The following is a 20,052-nucleotide window of genomic DNA, read 5'->3' as shown; positions in this document are numbered from 1 at the left end:
AGTAGTAATTATATTTTGCTGTGATCTTCGATTCTATATTTAGTGTTTATTCCATCAGCTAATCGTTAATAATCTTTGTGATGATGTTTAAGTGTTTATTGTTAAGACTTTTCTTGAGTGATGTCCTTAGACAAGTAATGACTAAAAAGTTTCAAGTAATCACCCTTTTTCCGTAGGATATGGATCAGGATTAAGTTTGTTACTCAAATCAGGGGGGGGAGGGGGATGGTTCACAAAGAGCTAAGTGTGACTTAATTTAGGCCAAGCTTAAATTCTTAGCAAGTGATATAAATGCACAGATCTCATTAATTTAATATAAAGTATCTCAGATCATGCATTGATTTATTTTTAAAACATGTGCAACTGGGAAATTAATTGTGCTTATTTAAAGGTGAAAGAAGGTAGTTGCAGCGAACAATTATTTCTTGAGAAAGTCTTAAATCAAGGTTAATTGTCAACACATCAAATATCTAGATCTGGTACATTAATGTAAATTTGTCCTGAAATAATAAAATCTCAGCTCAAAACCGATAATTCTGATGATCATTAACACAGAAAAGCATATGTGGGACAGTGTATTAGTATTGCTTGGAAAAATATTTGACATTTGATGGAATTCTGTCCTTATTTGCCCATTTCTCAGCAATTAAGCATTCTCTTCCAGAGCCATTTGGCACATATTTTCTATTTATACATACAAACACTTGGGTGGTAATCTTCCAACTATTTTTAGATTATTACTACAACTGGTATTTATCTTTAAATCTTTGTGAAACATCCCCTCCCCTCTCCCATACTGTTGACTGAAATATATATTGGCCTATATTCTCTCGAGGTTTCAATTCGTTCATGGAATTGTAGCCTGTTTTGCCTTGTTTTCTCAGATATTGGATTACCACTTGATGATGATAATTATGATGGTGATTCTGATAAAAAATTATAATTACATTGATGATGATTACGATGGTGATTATGATAAAAATTATAATTAAAGTGATGATTACGGTGAAGATGTTGATTCTCTGAGGACTGATGATTTAGAAATACAGGTGAATTCACCAAAGTGGAATCACTTGGCAACAGAAATCTGATTAATTTTAGGCAAATTGGACTAAAGATTACACACAATCTTAATAAATGGAAAGACACAGAACTCAATCAATTACTTTGTAAGCAAAAAACATTGCAATTTATTATGTGTACAAAAACAAAAATCAATTCATGAACAACATCTTGATAAACATAAAAACAAAGGAAAAGAAATATGCCTGGTTCACATCAGAATTCTTCTTCTACATCAAGGGTTAAGGATATTAAATCGAAGAGAAAGTCTCTTAGATATTCGTATGAAACTGATGGTATCATTAGTGGATCCTTACTTGGCAACACTGAGCATTCAGCAACAGAATAGTGAACAACTTGTTACAGACTGGTATCGTAACTACACAGCTTCACTCTAAATTACTCTTTTATAGCATCCATACAAAATTGGTGAACATTTATTCTGAAGTGCAAAGAAACCTAGCAACTGGAGTTATTAAACGTAACCATTCTGATATTTGTGAAGGAATCCCCTAAGTTTTTATTAGAAAAAAAAAATTGAAAATACATGTAGATGTATTTGCCTTCCAAATGATAAATCATATATTCAACATATGTGGGGAAAAAATTCTCTGTCAATTCAACAGAGCTTCCTAATTCTACAAATACATATCCAATGTACTTTTGTTTTCAGCACAGCTACAACGTCCCGCATTGCAAATTCTTCTCCATGCATATTGAGGTAAATAAGACTGTTTTGTTTTTTACCAATATGTAGGGATACTTGGCAGGAGACAAGTGAATAAGGGAATAAAGTGCCACTTGGTCCACACCCACTTTGTCTACTGTCCATTTTGGTCTTATCCCACATGTCTACAACCAGTTCGTCTAATAACCATGTGGTGGTCTGTTTGTCATTTAGTCTATATACCACTTTGTCTTATTTCAAGATAGGCTATACACATTTAACCTTATGGCCAGTTGGTCTAACACCATCTAGTTTATATGATTAGATAAACTGTTTATAAATTAAATTTTGATTGACAAAGTGCGAAATAATAAGTAATGCTGTGGAAATTAGACCATCTGACAGGTGTTTCATAACGCTGTTCGAAAGTCACAAGTGACATTACAGATGACTGGTGATCTTTTCTCAAGTGCTAAATCAAAAATCACCAGTCCTTCATAAAGTCCCCTTTAAATTACGAACAACTTAATGAAACACCCCACCTGGGCATTAGACTAAATGATGGTTGGACTAAGTGGCAATGATAATAGTAGACAGGGTAGCCCATATTCTGAAGTCAGGTTTAACTTAGACCATGATCTAACTCTGTGCTAAAATATGGGAAGCCAAATGTGTCAAAATTTTTTATGTTTACTGTGCTTTTTCCCTATTCATCGATGGTGAAGACAATCATCTATTTATACTTCCTAGACAATTATGAATGATTTACAAGCCAAATGAGCTGAAATATGATATCTCTATTGTTAGTGATTTATGTAACAATTGGCTATCCATAGTTAAACCACAACTTTAAACCTGAGCTTAAGTTAAATCACACTTCAGACTACGGGCCAGTGGGTTTTGTCATGGTAACATTAGACGATGTGAGAATTTAGCCATCTGCCTGTAGACCAAGTGAATGGAAACCAATAAGGTTGTATTTTGGGAGAGCAGGCACAGAACATTATATTTGTGATTTCTGTTGGACAGAAAATGGTTTTTGTTAAGATCATTCTACAATATAAATACACTGTACAAGAGTGGTGTCCCTGTTATACAATCATTTCTAACTCCTTGGCATAGTCTATGGCCTGCAGTGCTAATTCATAAGATGGGATAGCGTCATCGGTCTTCTTCTCCTCTTGGAATTTAAAGTAGTTGTCACTTGCAAGTTCCCAGCCCCTCTGTAAAATGCAAGAGAATGAACAGAAGGATAAGGAAGAGGGGTGGGGGAGAAGAGGTGGTGGGCAGAAAAAAGAAGATATTGAAAAGGGAGAAAAGAGAAATAGAAAATAAGATAAGTGAGTGACAATAAGTCAATTTTTCACTCTCAACTTTAAACATGCCAGATGAATTGCAGCTGTATAAGATTAAGATAATAAGAATTGATGATAGTTGAAATATTTCAACTGCTGAACATTTTCTTGAAAATCTTTTTTCAAGCTATGCAGTTAAAAAAGGTGGAACTCAAGTCAAAATAGAGGTATAAATTAGAAAATGAATTCAAAATGACTTCCATTCTTCAAAAAAAAAAAATTTTTAGATGCCACTGTCATTGTAAATCGAAATAAACTACTCGAATCAATAACAATTGAACCCTTAACATGCCATGAACACATATCTGTATCCCCTGGAGTGCCACAAACACATTTTCGTGCAATGGTCATACAGCTATTGTTATGCCTACTGCATTTTGAGGAGTGCGTTGCATGCATGAGTGATTCCATTGTTAAGTTCAACTTATGGTCAAGATATTTAACATTATTGTCTCAGGAGTGATTTTTTTTTTTATGAATAAATGAAACATAGGCTTTTTGAAATAAAAAGGCACTCGCTGATTACAGTGAGAGGCACATTGATAGTTCAAAACTAAAGACCTAGAAGGTCATAAATAATGCATAGTACAATATGAACAAGTATATTGAACATGCAGAAAACAAAATTCTCACCTCTTTTGCGAATGCTTTCACCTCTGGTAACGACGAAAGGAAGAGAAGTCTAGCCCCTTCTTGGAATGAAATCTTGGTGTAGGCCTTCTCAACGCACGCTGCTATCTCCTTCCTTATCGTCTCCAAGAGGATGTCCATGAATACCCTATAGCTGTCTGCAGGCACATTGCCCTTGGCAAGGAATACCTGTTTGAAAATGGCATTTGCAAGTTGAACAATTTGTTAAAGTAGACATAAGGAAACAATCACAAAAACTGAGATTTTCACATCAATAGGAAGATTTCAACCCCTGTAATAGTATCTAGCTCCAACCAGGTAACAAAACAAAAAGAAAATACCAAATTTAACCAACGAAATGCCACCCAAATCTGAGAGCTGGAAATGCAATGTCACTCCCAGAGAAAGGCCCCATTCATGTGACGTCACGCAATGGCACTGTGTTTCTGAGTTTTGATCAAGCACAGTACAAACCCACATACTCTCCCAAAAGCAGAGCTTATATTTTGCCCTGAAAGCGTGGTTATTTTAAAGATTTTAACTTTATTCAGAGGAAGAATAGGCCTATGGAAGAAATATAATGCAATGGATATTTCTTTGTATATAATCACAAAGATTAATAACGATTAGCTGATGTAATAAAATGGGAAACAAGGTTAGAAATGTTTACACAAATGTACATACAGTGTATGAGGGATTTGGGAAGAAGGGCTATAGTGTCAAGTGAATTGATGACTGAACTGTGATCATATTGTTCTTTTCATCGTGCATGACTGCCTAAGATATCAGAAGACAAGCTTCATACTCTGATATATTTTGAAAATAATCCTCATAATGAGCCAATTAGCTCGATTTTTAGCCAAGTTTCCCGTCTGTTGGTTCTAAGCCGACAACGTTTTTGTGAATCAATGTCATATTCTTCTGCAAGTGATGCGGCTAATACCAGACTGAGTTGAGCATTGTAGAATCGCCAGCGAATAATGATGGCTTGAGGATATAAGAAGCCAGAAGTTTTTTGTGATTTAATATGTCGATGAGGTTATAAGAGATGCAGGCTTTGCTTGGATACCAAATTCATGGATATTTATTTCCTTCTTATATCAACTTTAAGGAGGAAAAATGCCTGGATCTCGATATGGCCACCATTCAACAGAGCGGAGACCCTTGAGACCACTGAAAACAAGCTGAAAGACTGTCTTGAAACATTTGATAAATTTTGGAAGCCACTAAGACCACAAACAGGTTGGTCAGGAATCATCAAAGACCTGTGAGATGTTATTTCAGTCTATCAGTCCACCAAAATCATCAATTTCATATTTTTGGTGGCCCACAAATTAGATTTGGTGGCCGTAAAACCCTAGAAAACATTACAATTTATCAAAACTTGGGTAACCAAAGTGGGCCACCAAGTATGGGCTTTTACAGAATTTAGGTGGCCCGACTCTCATTCCTGGTTGCCCGGGATCACTGCTAATGTCGAGCCCTGATCACTCTATCACTGATTCTTTTCAGTTTTTATCAAGCAAAAGAAAAACTGTATATTCAATTATATTTAAAAAAAAACAACTGATTTCACATCTCTTTGAAAATACAAACAAAACATAAAAGTACATCCAGAGATCAAGAATGAATTAATGAATTATAATTATAACAACATATATCACTGGTCTATTGAGGTCTGCACCTCCCAGCCCATCTTATTTCTACACAATACAAACAGAACGAAATATGAAAAATTACATAAAGTGAAAAAAAAAAAAAAAAAGTAGTTGGGGAATGTGGCAGTCAAGGGCAGAGGAGATATTGGCACTCTTTTTAATGTAAAGTTTATGGATTCACTCAATGAGAGAAATCATAACATGGTAAACATGGTCTGTACATCAAATATTTAAAACAATATATTTTTGTTTACCTTGTTATAGCTGCCTTCCATGAGATATTGTTCTATAGATACAGGATGTTTGATGTAAACATTACTCTGAATATCCTTGGCAGGTAGTAGCTCAAGTTCCTGAATGAAAAAAGATAAGGGTATTATGAATGAAACACATGTGAATATTTGAATTCTCTCACATCTATAAAAATTTAATTGGAATTTTTTTTTTAATTCAATGATAATGCATTCACCATGTTTACATGATGCATCGGCTCTCGGTGCAGAATCGCAATTTTGCACTGCCAAAGAAGTAGGGTTGTAAGTTAGAGCAATTACGGGATCGGAGTTCGGTTCGGAAGTTTTGCTCCTAAAATCGAAATCGGTTCGGATATCGGATCGGTAGATATTCAAAAACAAAAAAATACATTAAAATTTGTATGTGGCCGGCATGTGGACAAATGCTGCAAGCTACACTGATGGCAGAATTTGTTTTGATCTCCGACAAAAGCGGAGGAAGAAGGTGATGATTTGTTTTGATCTCCGACATAATCGGAGGAAGGAAAAGAAGATAATGACGTTCCAGCGCGCGACACTACCGCCGATAGGCCTCATCTCTCTACAACATCATGGTGATGGCGGAGTCTGTCGTGAACTTTTAGAGGTCGCATTACTTACCGAAAAGGACGCACTAATATCCGAAGTTGTTTCGGATGATATTCACCTTCTCTACAACATCGTAGAGATGGCGGAGGTAATCGTAAACTCTTAAAGGTCGCATGACCTCTAGAAAAAGACGCACTATTATCCAGAGTTGTTTACCATGATATTCACCTTCTCTACAACATCGTAGTGATGGCAGAGGTAATCGTAAACTCTTAAAGGTCGCATGACCTCCCGAAAAAGACGCATTATTATCCAGAGTTGTTTACCATGATATTCACCTTCTCTGCAACATCGTAGCGATGCCGGAGGTAATCGTAAACTCTTAAAGGTCGCATGACCTTCCGAAAAAGACGCATTATTATCCAGAGTTGTTTACCATGATATTCACCTTCTCTACAACATCGTAGTGATGGCAGAGGTAATCGTAAACTCTTAAAGGTCGCATGACCTCCCGAAAAAGACGCATTATTATCCAGAGTTGTTTACCATGATATTCACCTTCTCTACAACATCGTAGTGATGGCGGAGGTAATCGTAAACTCTTAAAGGTCGCATGACCTCTGGAAAAAGACGCACTATTATCTAGAGTTGTTTACCATGATATTCACCTCTACAACATCGTAGTGATGGCGGAGGTAATCGTAAACTCTTAAAGGTCGCATGACCTCCCGAAAAAGACGCATTATTATCCAAAGTTGTTAAAGATGATAATCACCTTCTCTACAACATCGTAGTGATGGCGGAAGTAATCGTAAACTCTTAGAGGACACATATTCAGATAGTCGTAAATATTACCAAGCATGTCAGCGTGTTCAACTAAATCTTATTTGCCTCCGCTTAAGATCAAAACATATCGTCTTCTTGTTGTTTTTCTTCTTCCTCCATTTTTGTTGGAGATCAAAACAAATTATCACCAATTATCATCATCTTTTTGTTCTTCCCCGATTATGTCGGAGATCAAAACAAATCATCATCTTCTCCTCCACCTCCTTTCGCTAATATCGGAGATAAAAACAAATCATAATTTTCTTCTCTATCTTTTCCTTCCACCGCTTTTGTCCGAGATCAAAACAAATCATCAGCGCTTTTTGACGGCAAACATGTCGCCACGTGTTTTTTTTTTGTCTTGTTATGTTTTGGTTTTTCTGATCCGATTTTTTCCCCACTGGTCAAAAATCGGAGTTCGGAAAAATGTAGAAAAAAGGGGAAAATCGGATCGGGAATTGGAATAAAAATCGGTTACAGCATGACACTGCCAAAGAAGTAGGATCAGAACCGCGATCTAATGCAGAATCAGCTTTTTTTCTAAGTGTATACACAAAGCTGATTCTCCACCGGCAATTAGCAGATTGCTCACCTGTTCACTTATTGTGACGCCAAAGCGCATGGCGTAAAATATGTGCAAAAAGAATCCACTGATTTGTGTTTTTGCCCTGCAAACTGTGACAGCATGTAAACACGATACAAGATAACCTGAGAGCCGATTCTGCATCGGCTCTTGGTTCTGCACCGCGAGCCGATGCAGCGTGTAAACACGGTAATTGTTTCTAAGCACTAGATATAAAACAAAATACACCAAGTTTAAGAAATGAAAGTAACAATGTACCATGTAAATATCAAGTTGATATTTCTAAAATGTGACTTTAAAGTAAGATTTTGATTTGATCAAAACATTTTTTTAAAAACAATATTGATACTTCACAAAATGATGAAACAAAATACACATGAGGAAATGTATTCAATACTAGGTACAGTACATACTATGGAGAAAAAAAAGGAGCAGTCTTTACTCACTGTATGAAACTCAGCAAGTCTGTTCTGTGATAATAATCTAAGGAGATTTAGTCCAAGTAATTCATATCTGTATGGTGAATCTGGCATGCTTTCCCTGAAAAGAAAAGACAAATATTTAATGCAGTAAATTTGAAGGCAAAAGAATAATTGCAGTAATGGGTCTATACTCTTTACAGAATTGAAAACAAGAGCAGAAGTAATGGATTCTAGATCGTGAGCAGTCAAAATTTACACCTCCGCTTTTTGCCAAATCTGAATACATGTATGTACAACACCTGTCTGTAAATTTTTCAAATGATGACCTTTGAACCTTGACCTTGAGACCCCAATATCTCATCAGATCACTGTCACTTCCACACGCACACATACCGGTAAGCCAAGTTTGATCATACCTATAACGGCTAATTCGTTAACACAATGGTCTTTTCTGCAGCATATCTTTGTTTCTAGATTGTGTTTTTTCATATATGAACTATTCCACAAGAGAGATAATCAACACTTATAACAACACTTGTAATTTTTTCATTCCATCTCACGTTTGAATAAGTCATTGGAGTTGCTTAATGCTAATCAAATTTGTATGAATTCAAATCGAATTTATAATAATGTTTGTACATATATTGTACAACAATAAAGATATATTCTCACTGTGTGCCCCACCTGAGAGTGGAATTATAGAAGATTGTAGTGCAATTATCACAGTTCATTTTATTAATATTGTCAATTGTCATATCAGACTTTTATCATTTTGTTTGCGTTTTGATTTTAACTCACCTGAAGTCGAAATAATATGGCTTGAGTTGTGCTATGTATCTCTCAAATGATTGGATATCTCTCTTGCTGACGCTCCATTTAACACCAATCTCTAGAACCTCTCCTGCAATTAAAAAAAAACACACAAAATAGTATACAAATCCATTACAAAACAATAATGCATTTTTTGGAATTTAAAATACATTACATTTATTTTACGACATCAAACACGTCCCTTCACCTGCACCATAATTTTACATTCTTCTTTCTTTCAATTTGCTATATAACTAGATATATTTTGTGGTGTATTACTCCTCCAATGGCAAGTGTTATGTATAAGAAGAATTGTAAGAGATATTACATTCATTCATGTAATTATTTTTTCCCTAAGGAAGTTCATTGCATAATAGAAATATTCCAGAATGCCTCGATTAAGTTTTGTTAAATGAGGCCGAGTAATGTTTGGCATTTCTGAAATGTATTAAGATACACTGTAGATAATAGAGAGTGCTAGCAGGGGAAAAGGACAATAGGAAATAGCTATTTGTTTACATCGTTAATTTCACCAAGGTCATTCAAGAGTCTTCTAGAACTGAACTGCTATAGAAATTGGCAGAGTGTTCTTTAAAAAGACAATACTAGAAGCTTCCATAAGAGTGAAAATTTCACATATAAGCTGGCAGTTTTTTAAAGGACATCATCATATCAAATCAGAACTCAAAGAGTTTCACACAAAACTTTATGACAGAGCATAGTTTATTTCCATCTGGAATACAACCTTTATCTTCTTCTGTGGAATTATTTGCAGTTTTGCACACCATCAACTAACTGCAATTATTTTTAGCAGTTGATTTGAGAGAGGAATTCTCAGTTCTCATCGAGATCATCAACCTGTTCTACAGAACATTTTTCAACTTATAGATTCCTGAAATTGACTGTTTATCACCATCAACTTTGTCTTCTTGGACATTTCAACTTGTTACAGTGACTCTTGTTACTCATCACGTTTTTAAAATCAATTTGCTTCGCCATCATTGCGGATTTTAATTTAAGGAACCTTTGCCACCAAACTTAGATATACATATCATTTGGAATAACTCTGAACAGAATCTTCAAGATAACTCAGTATTTTGTTGTTTGTTGTATACAAATAAGAAAGAAGATACTTTAACTAAAACTCTTTAGATAAACTGTTTATTTGTTGCAATGTCGTAACAAAACTTTAGGATAATATACATACAATAGAATGAAAAAGTCCCAACTTTTTGTTTTCATTCACACCAGAATATATATAAATATGAGTTATGTGCATCTTTAAAAAAATATAAAAATTCTGTGGCCCCAAAAGATTTCACTTGGGGTTGATGTAAGAAAATATTTATAACTATTAACTATAACATCTAAATTCATACCTATAGTTGCAAGAACCAGCGCATCAATCAAGAGCAAATTTGCAATCAAATACAGGAATTATAAATGATTAATTTTGTAATCCCAAATATGCTTATATTTTTCACAATCTTCTTACAATTAATAGCAACTTCTTCCAATGCCACATTAAGCAGATTCACCTGCATCTTGTACTTACTTGCTATCAATAATTCTTTCTGGCCTGTTTGACTGCTGCTTGTGGGAAGAAATGACAGGTTCAGGAGGGCAAGCTGTATTTCAAATGAGACAAAAATAAAAATTACAATGGATAGGATTTACATTGTACATGTGTGTTCTCTTGGTCAGTTCAAGCATTGCTGTTTGACATTGCCATTTGCCATCACTTTAACTACACTATACACTCACACTAGTGCGAGGTTAGTATTAGTATACTAACCTCACACAAAGAAACGCGTTTGGCAGTGGATTTCTAACTAGTGGGTCGCGTGTGCTGCGATGCCACTTCTGGCGTCCACACTTCTATAGCTTGATTTTTCTGTGCACAGAGGCATGTAATGAATCCTTGAGTGTACTCTATACAATACAAGAAGACCCAATTATGATGCTTTGTACGTTACCGTTTTGGCACATGTGACATGATCACAAAATCGGTGCGAAAAAGTGTGCACCACATGTGCATGAATGTGGCAACTTAAAAAGGCAAGCCAATGATGCATTTCAATAGGTTCATGTCGACTATGAACAGTTACTAGTAAATAAATACATTTTTTTAAAAGAGAGATATCATTTAAACTGAAATAAAAAATATAAATTAAGTGAAATTGACAATTTCATCAAAATAAAAATCAGATGAGATGTGAAATAACAAAATCACGACATTTCAATTTACGTACGGACGCTTGCGTCGCGTAACGTTGGGGAAGAACATAGGAAACAAGATGGCAGCGTAAACATCGGGCAAGTCTCTTCCGTCTCTTCATATTTTTGCAGATGATTCCAGTGTATTTTTTCGCATGAAAACCCTGAAATTTTATTAGATACTGTTAATAGTGAATTGAAGAAAATTATCTTGTGGATCCATGCAAATAAGCTGTCTTTGAACCTCCAAAAGACCAACTATATGTTTTTCAGTAATTCTGTAAGAGACTTACCTGGAGGTGTAATTTTTGATGATGTCAATATTGTGAAAGTAAGCTCCACCAAGTTTCTTGGACTACATATTGATGAGAAGCTGAGTTGGGCAACCCATTGTAGTAATATTTGTAAAACTACCGTAAGTAACGGTGTATTAACCGCACCTTTTTCTCGGCGGGATAGAAGCAAAAGTCGGGGGTGCGGTTTATACACGGTGACGGGTCTGAGCCAGCCCGTCGTAACCCCTCCCGTACATGTACGATGTCTGCCAGTTCACAACACATCGAGTGGCCGGGCGTAGCCGCCCAGGCAATGTCGTTTAGAGGGGTATGAGCCGCGGGTAATGGGAAGCGAATTACGATCTTAATTAAATGTTGTCCATAACAAACGCACCCACCTTCATGACACTAATTTTGACTTTATTCTCGATTCAAAGTAGTGAAGTTCCCTGGCTAATTTGAAAGAAACGCCAAGCACACTCGGTAATATTTTGTGAGCGAGAGTTGAATGAGCTTAGAGATTGCGTTGTAATGTGGTTATAGTGCGACTTAAGCTGGCGCTATTCAAAATCCCATTTCGCGCCAGCTTGTTTTTTTTCCTTCCTGTTTGCTTTTCAGAAGATACCATGTAAACCATGCACGAGAGAGACAGCACGAAGCCGTAAAAAACAACTGGAAAAAATGTCAATTTCTTTGTTTCTTGAACCTTCCTATAATCCCGTATCCAAAATTCATGCTAAGACATCAAATTTCTGAAAGTGATTGTGAGGTTACGATGCAAGAAATGTGAATGTTTGTTCCTCCTACGCTGGGAAAGACAGATCATAATTTGATAAGATGTACTGGCATGACTGGTACTGTATCGTAGTTTGCAATGTAATGGCAGTGCTGTGTGTGTGTACACTGTGAGGTGAGTGAGTGTGTAAATTGCCAATATTGTCGGGACCGTTCTTTCTTTCTAACATTTGTAGATGAATTGATCAAGAACAGCAGATTCCGCGTACCGGTAATCTCTTTGGATACTTTGAATTTTAAAAACTTAGATTTTGTTTCTTTGTACTTCAAATATGCATGTAAATGTGAGAAGAATTTTTTTTTTTTTTTTTAGTCCAAAGTTGGGGGTGCGGTTAATACACGGGTGCGGTTAATACACCGTTACTTACGGTATATTTAAAAATACTGGTGTAATCTATAAATTAAGTTCATTTGTTCCACAAGAAATTTTGCTTATTTACTCCACATTAATTTTGCCTTATCTTAATTATGGAGTGTTGGCTTGGGGTAAGTCATTAAAAATGCATCTAGATAAGATACACATCGCTCAAAAAAGGGTGGTTACAATTGTTTTTAATGTAAATTATCCTGCTCATACAAATGCTTTGTTTTATAGTAATAAACTATTAAAGCAAGAAGATATTTACTTCTTACTGTTAGGCTCAATCATGTACGATTTTGAAAATGGTACTCTCCTGAGTGTGTTGGCACAAATTTTTAGAAATAATGAGTTTCATAGTAATAATACCAGACAGGCAACTGCACTTCACATTCCACGTGTCAGAACTACCTTTGCCTTGAACAGGTTGACTTGTACTGGTCCCAAGTATTGGAATTCACTTCCTATTAATGTAACTTCTTCTGTCAGCATCTCTGTTTTTAAATGCAAACTTAAATTACATTTATTGAGTAACTATGCTGAAAATATTTAATCATGCCTATCAGCGTTCTCGCCAGGATTTTTCTTACGCGTGTCGCAAACCCGCCGATTCGGTGGTGGCCGATTTTACACGTGATGTTTTGATTTTCACATGTGCTTTGATGATTTGATCCCGGTAAAGTCAAGTTTCTTTGCCAATCCGCGAAGTTCACTTAATATTGTTCTAATCGGCGGCGCACACCAATACCTAACTTAGAGTTGATATCGGCAAAATGTTGAAATGTTAAGTTGCTATTTATCTAAAAATGTATGGGTCTTTTTGTCTGGAAATGTTTTAAAGTGTTTTGAGCTGTATTGACTTAAAATATATTTGAAATACCTTTCGTTATGGACTCCCGTTCTCCGAGAAGAAATATAAATCACGCATCTATCAGGACATGTTTTAACATTGTTTTGAGGTGCTTGAGTTGAAATATATTTGATATGCCTTTCGTTACGGACTCCCGTTCTCCAAGAGTAAATATAAATCACGCATTTTTCTGACAACCGCGGGAAAGAAAAATAAAAGAAAATAGAAGTCACAAATATCTCAGATTAATGAACGATCTATTAGGAATGTTTTAAAATTGTTTTGAGGTCCTAACGAGTTAAAATATATTTTATATACCTTTCGCTATGAACTCTCTAAGAATAAAAATCACACATTTATTCTGACAACAGCGGAATTGAAAATAAAAGAACAGAAGTCACAAACATCTAAGTTTAATGAACGATCTATCGGGACATGTTTTAACATTGTTTTGAGGTGTTTGAGATGCCTTTCGTTATATATGGACTCCCGTTCTCCAAAAATAAATATAAATCACGCATTTTTCTGACAACCGCGGGAAAGAAAATAAGACAAATTAGAAGTCACAAACATCTCAGATTAATGAACGATCGATTAGGTATGTTGTAAAATTGTTTTGAGGTCCTAACGAGTTAAAATATATTTCATATACCTTTCGTTTTGAACTCTCAGAAATAAAATTCACACATTTATTCTGACAACAGCGGAAATGAAAATGAAAGAATAGAAGTCACAAACATCTAAGATTAATGAACGATCTATCTCAGGACATGTTTTAACATTGTTTTAAGGTGTTGATGAATCAAAATATATTTGATATATCTTTCAGTACGGACTCCCGTTCCCTGAAAGGAAATATAAATCACGCATCTATCAGGACATGTTTTAACATTGTTTTGAGGTGTTTGAGTTAAAATATATTTGATATGCCTTTTGTTATGTACTCCCGTTTTCCAAAAATAAATATAAATCACGCAATTTTCTGACAACAGCGGGAAAGAAAATAAGACAAGATAGAAGTCACAAACATCTCAACGATCGATTAGGTATGTTTTAAAATTGTTTTGAGGTCCTAACGAGTTTAAATATATTTTATATACCTTTCGCTTTGAACTCTCTCAGAAATAAATTCATACATTTATTCTGACAACAGCGGAAATGAAAACAAAAGAACAGAAGTCACAAACATCTAAGATTAATGTACGATCTATCTCAGGACATGTTTTAAGGTGTTGATGAATTAAAATAAATATCTGATATACCTTTCGGTATGGACTCCCGTTCTCCGAGAAGAAATATAAAACACACAATTTTCTGACAACAGCGGGAAAGAAAATAAGACAAGATAGAAGTCACAAACATCTCAACGATCGATTAGGTATGTTTTAAAATTGTTTTGAGGTCCTAACGAGTTTAAATATATTTTATATACCTTTCGCTTTGAACTCTCTCAGAAATAAATTCATACATTTATTCTGACAACAGCGGAAATGAAAACAAAAGAACAGAAGTCACAAACATCTAAGATTAATGAACGATCTATCTCAGGACATGTTTTAACATTGTTTTGAGGTGTTGATGAATCAAAATATATTTATTATATCTTTCAGTACGGACTCCCGTTCCCCGAAAGGAAATATAAATCACGCATCTATCAGGACATGTTTTAACATTGTTTTGAGGTGTTTGAGTTGAAATATATTTGATATGCCTTTTGTTATGTACTCCCGTTTTCCAAAAATAAATATAAATCACGCATTTTTCTGACAACCGCGGGAAGGAAAATAAAACAAAATAGAAGTCACAAACATCTCAGATTAATGAACGATCTATCAGGACATGTTTTAACATTGTTTTGATGTGTTGATGAATTAAAATATATTTAATATACCTTTCGGTACGGACTCCCGTTCTCCAAAAATAAATATAAATCACGCATTTTTCTGACAACCGCGGGAAAGAAAATAAAACGAAATAGAAGTCACAAAAATGTCAGATTAATGAATGATCCATTAGGAATGTTTTTTAAAAAAATTCGGTCCTAACGAGTTAAAATATATTTTATATACCTTTAGGCTTTTGCTATGAACTCTTTAAGAAATAAAAAAAATGAAGCTACAGCCAAAGCAAGTGATACCTCCTTCGTCATATAAGGTACATTGCGTAATACCTTGGGTGAAGCAGCTGCAGATAGATCTGTCATCAGGACACTCGACAACAAATTTAGATAATCTGCCAAGATTTGCTGAACCATTAAATCAGGTAAACATGAGATGAAAATCGTTTCTCTTGGGTATCATTTGGGCAGCCACTGAGGTCATTTTAAAACATGAGCCATGAGAGCGATTGCTTTGGGTGGTGACGGACATTTCATTGATTTTTTTTTCAATCAGCGACTATACAAATAAAAAAAATTATAAAAATTCTAATAACTTTTAAAGTCTTTGATGGATTTTCGTAAAACTTTCATCAATGCTTATCATTATGTTTAAGTTCTGCTATGTTTACAATAAACTTTTTGTCAGGGTGAACTCCCGCTTTAATGTTTGGTCACTTGAAAATGACACCTACGTATATCACGAACGTGTGTTTTCAGTAAGTTAATTTTCAGTTGGGAAATATACAAAATCACTTATTCATTTTTACCATGCTTTATTTTTTTTTCAGGTTGAGACTTCGAAAATGTGTTGACCATTTTCATCATTTTGCAATTCAAATTCCCTTTATAGAGATGTTGCCCCGGGGGGGCCACTTCCATTCACGAGTGGATACCATGCGCGACCAAGGGGTCTCGAAAAGCACCCTAAACACGTAATATCCATATTCTGAAAATGAACCCCTTAACAAGTATTGGCGTGTGAAACCCTACCCTTAACAAGTATTGGAAACAAAACGATACTCTTGGCAAATATTCCCTGAAATGAACCCCTAAACAAGTACAGGAATGTTTTATTGTTACGGTTCCTTCGGTCGTCGGCTTTACCTTATTTGGTTTAGTACGACCCCACTTCTACACCTCGCGCAAATCGGACTCTAAACACGAAGTGTTGGGGCAAAAATGACATCCTTTATAAAACATTTTAATTTTGTTTTATCATCCCCGCAAATTAGACCCTAAACACGTAATTTTCCTAGCGAAATAGATACCCTTTTTTCATTATTTTTGTGTTTTTGACACCCTTATCTCGTTACGTACGTAACGTGCCCTATCGTGAAAAAGACATCCTTTTTACGTGTTTTTTTGGTCGCGCATGGTATCCACTCGTCAATGTAAGTGGCCCCTCCGGGGATGTTGCAAAGTCTTAGGCATATTTCTGATCTGTACGATGCAGGATCTAGGGGCGGGGAGTTGGCATGACATATCGATTAAAAATACCTAAACATCGATCTCACGCCACCCCCCCCCCCCTAGAACATCAATCAATAGAACTGTACACACATGTGAAAAACAATACAAGAAATTATAGTCTGTTTTAGATGAAAGAATGAAAAATAAATGGTGAATCCAGCAATTAGCTGTCATACAAATAACATTAACATCTCGCTCCCGGGATCTCGCTTTTTTTCCTTTCACAAAATCATCCACATGTATATCGCAAACCGTTTTAACATTCATTCACATTTTCTAATATCAAGAATTAATTTCTTGATGTCAAGTATTAATTTCTTGATATTAAGAATTCATTTCTGATTTCGAGGGTCAATGTATTGCAAGAAATCATTCTGATTTTCAATCAGAAATTCTTGATATCAAGAAATTAATTCTTGATATCAAGATCTTCATTTTCATTTCTGATTTTGTGCATGCATCAATATATTGCAAGAAATCATTCTGATTTTTATTCACAAATGAATTATTGATATCAAGAAATTAATTCTTGATATCAAGGTCTTCATTTTCATTTCTGATTTCGTGCATCAATATATTGCAAGAAATAATTCTGATTTTTATTCAGAAATTAATTCTTGATATCAAGAAATGAATTCTTGATATCAAGAAAATCATTCTGATATTTATTCAGGAATCAATTCTTGATATCAAGAATTCATTTTCATTTCTGATCAATTTGATTTTTTTAAAGAAATGAATTCTTGATATCCAGAAATTATTTTTTTATATCAAGAAATGAATTCTTGATATCACAAGAAATGAATCTTTGATATCAAGAATTCATTTCTGAATTCGATCGTCAATTTATTGAAAAAAAATCATTCTGATTATTAATCAGTAATGAATTCTTGATATCAAGTTAGAAATTAATTCTTGATATAAAAATAAATGTTTTTTGGTATCAAGAATTAATTTCTTGATATCAAGAAATCGTTTTATGATATCAAGAAATGAGTTCTTGATATCAAGAAATTAATTCAAGAAATTAATTCTTGATATCAATAAATCTAATAATTTTTGATATCAGAAAATGTTAAAATAGCTTGCCATACGCATGTCGCTGGCCGGCCAAGCCTATTACAGTTCATACATCCAAGAATTTCAACAATTATTTCGTTGTTACATGACAGCAGAAATTGAGAATGAACGTTAAGAATATACTTAGCAAGTAATTACCAGGAAAATTATATGGAACAATTCATTTTAAAATCAAAATTTCTTGAAAGTTATCAGAATACGGTATCATGTAAAAATGAAGTTACGTCGCATCGCGGACAATTCAGTTCCAAACATTGCGTGCAGGTCCGGCTCTGGCTCAGCTAGCTACCCGCGCCAGCGGGCTGGCAAAGCTAGCGTGGCTGGGTGGCTGGCTGGAAGTGGAAATGCGCCAGTGTCTATGCATGGATATTATCCGGTCAAGTGATAAGATCGTAGTTTGTCTGTTGCCGAAATGATTCTGAAACATTCTATATTTTTGAGGATTGATGATGAATGATGCAACAATTATTTTCGATGATTTTCCCTCACTTTTTATAATTTTTTTTTTTGCCCGTGTCGCTCACTTTTTGCGCGTGACGCACCAGGAGCTTGTGGAATTTGCGTGTGTCGCATGCGACGCGTGTGTTCTACACTGGCGAGAACGTTGATGCCTATATTCCCTTTTTCTTTCACAGGCTGGCCCTTAACAATAATTTCTGAACCAACTTGCACTCTTGTTTTGATTTTGTTTCTTTTGTGTTTCTTTTTCTCCAACATTCTTTCCCTATCCTTGAAACCCTCTTCTTTCACATGTTTTCTTTTTGCCCCCCCACACTTACTGTTTCCTTCTCCATCTTGTATATATTTCCTCTTTCCAGCTTTCAACTCTATCCCTTTAGTAGATATTTTTATTTTAACCTTAATGTAAATATACGTTAGCTTATTTTTTTTAGATGTCTTAAAGTAAGTAAACATTCAAGTATATATTATTTTCTCTTTGGGGACCTTCTGTTAACAAAGGTCTCCTCCTTTCTTTCATGACATTCATATTAGTAACAGGTTATGAACTTTACTTTGTAACACTAAATTTGTTAATGACAAGATGTGTCATTTATAATGACTTTTTTGTTTCTTTAATAATTATGTTATTTTGTTATTATTTCCTTTGTTAAAATTTACCATGTTACTCACTTAATGTCCTGTTTGTACCAATGTATATATGTGAAGAAAGGAAATCAACAAACTTGAACTTGAACTTTTTCTCATTTTTTTGATGAATTCTTGTTTAAAAATAAAATCCATATCGTAGAAATGTCGGAAATAAAGTAGTATCCCATGTACATGATTTAGGGCTAGATCTTTTAGAAAGTAGAAATCTTGGGGGCAAAAGTTTCAGGTTTTTTGGTGGTACATGCAAATGAATAGAAAGAACTGGCTTCGTTGAGAGTAACCTTACGTTAGTAAATGATTTTTACTCTCTAGAAGCCTCCTGGCTAACCAATTACAGAGACCGAAGTTCTTATAGATCTGTACAGAGACTCAATGGCCATATGTTTATGTATTGAGTTCTGATAAACCAAGGGAGAGGGTGTTGTGCGACAGCCGAAGTAAATCACTGTTTTTGTCCTTTTTAAGTTTATTTTTTCCCGTTTTGGTGCATTATTTTCAGTCCAAAACATATTACTAATCTTGGTTTTGGTCCAATTCTTTTTATATATTTTTATGAAATAAAGAAAAAATTGATGAGCCCCGTCCAAGGAATTTGCATTGCTAGTTCCCTAATGGCGGCTGCACGAATAGCGAGCCATCTGTGTACGTGTACGAGGTCGAGGAGAAAAAAAAATGTTAAAAAACTCGAATTCAAAACGAAACAGACGGCTGTCAGCTGTCTAATTTAAAACTGATTACATCTACCACTCACTATTCACTTAATATTTCATTATATAAAATTTTACACCATACACTTGTGAATGCATTCATTTTTTAAAAGTGTTTGGACTTGTTTGTTAATCTCTTCATGGCTTTCATACTCTAGCTAAGCATCTAACTTGTATCCTAACGAATGGGACTACACAAAGCGTCAATGAGTCAGCTTTTCCAAACCACAAACTTTGTCGGATATCTCTCTCAGAAAAACACATTTTCTTTTCTTAATCACAGGATCATTGATTCTCACCTTCAACTTGCCCAATATTTCTCCACATTTATTTAAGTCAGGTGTTTTCTTCTTCCATTCCTTGTTTAATTCCTGGTACATCGCCACTGTTGCCTTCAAAGACGCCATTTTCACGTTTTGTGGGTGGTCTGCTGCCATCTGCGTTCATCAATTCTAATTCTGCTAGCGCAGCGCGAGTT

The 20,052-nt window shown here is 34.9% G+C and overlaps 1 protein-coding gene across 1 annotated transcript; it reads right to left on the bottom strand.

The window, feature by feature from the left end:
• Positions 1-2,512: 2,512 nt before the first annotated feature.
• On the bottom strand, positions 2,513-20,021 carry LOC121418402 (26S proteasome non-ATPase regulatory subunit 8-like). Its single transcript, XM_041612245.1, has 7 exons — positions 19,874-20,021; positions 10,389-10,461; positions 8,822-8,924; positions 8,048-8,141; positions 5,627-5,725; positions 3,718-3,903; positions 2,513-2,952 (listed from the first exon to the last, which is right to left on the bottom strand). Exons 1-7 carry the CDS (start codon positions 20,009-20,011, stop codon positions 2,821-2,823), a joined length of 825 nt encoding a protein of 274 aa, XP_041468179.1. The 5' UTR covers positions 20,012-20,021; the 3' UTR covers positions 2,513-2,820.
• Positions 20,022-20,052: the final 31 nt, after the last annotated feature.

The sequence above is a fragment of the Lytechinus variegatus genome, chromosome 7 (genome assembly GCF_018143015.1).
Source record: "Lytechinus variegatus isolate NC3 chromosome 7, Lvar_3.0, whole genome shotgun sequence".
Lineage (NCBI taxonomy): Eukaryota > Metazoa > Echinodermata > Echinoidea > Temnopleuroida > Toxopneustidae > Lytechinus > Lytechinus variegatus.
This window is presented reverse-complemented; position numbering and strand designations above follow the sequence as displayed.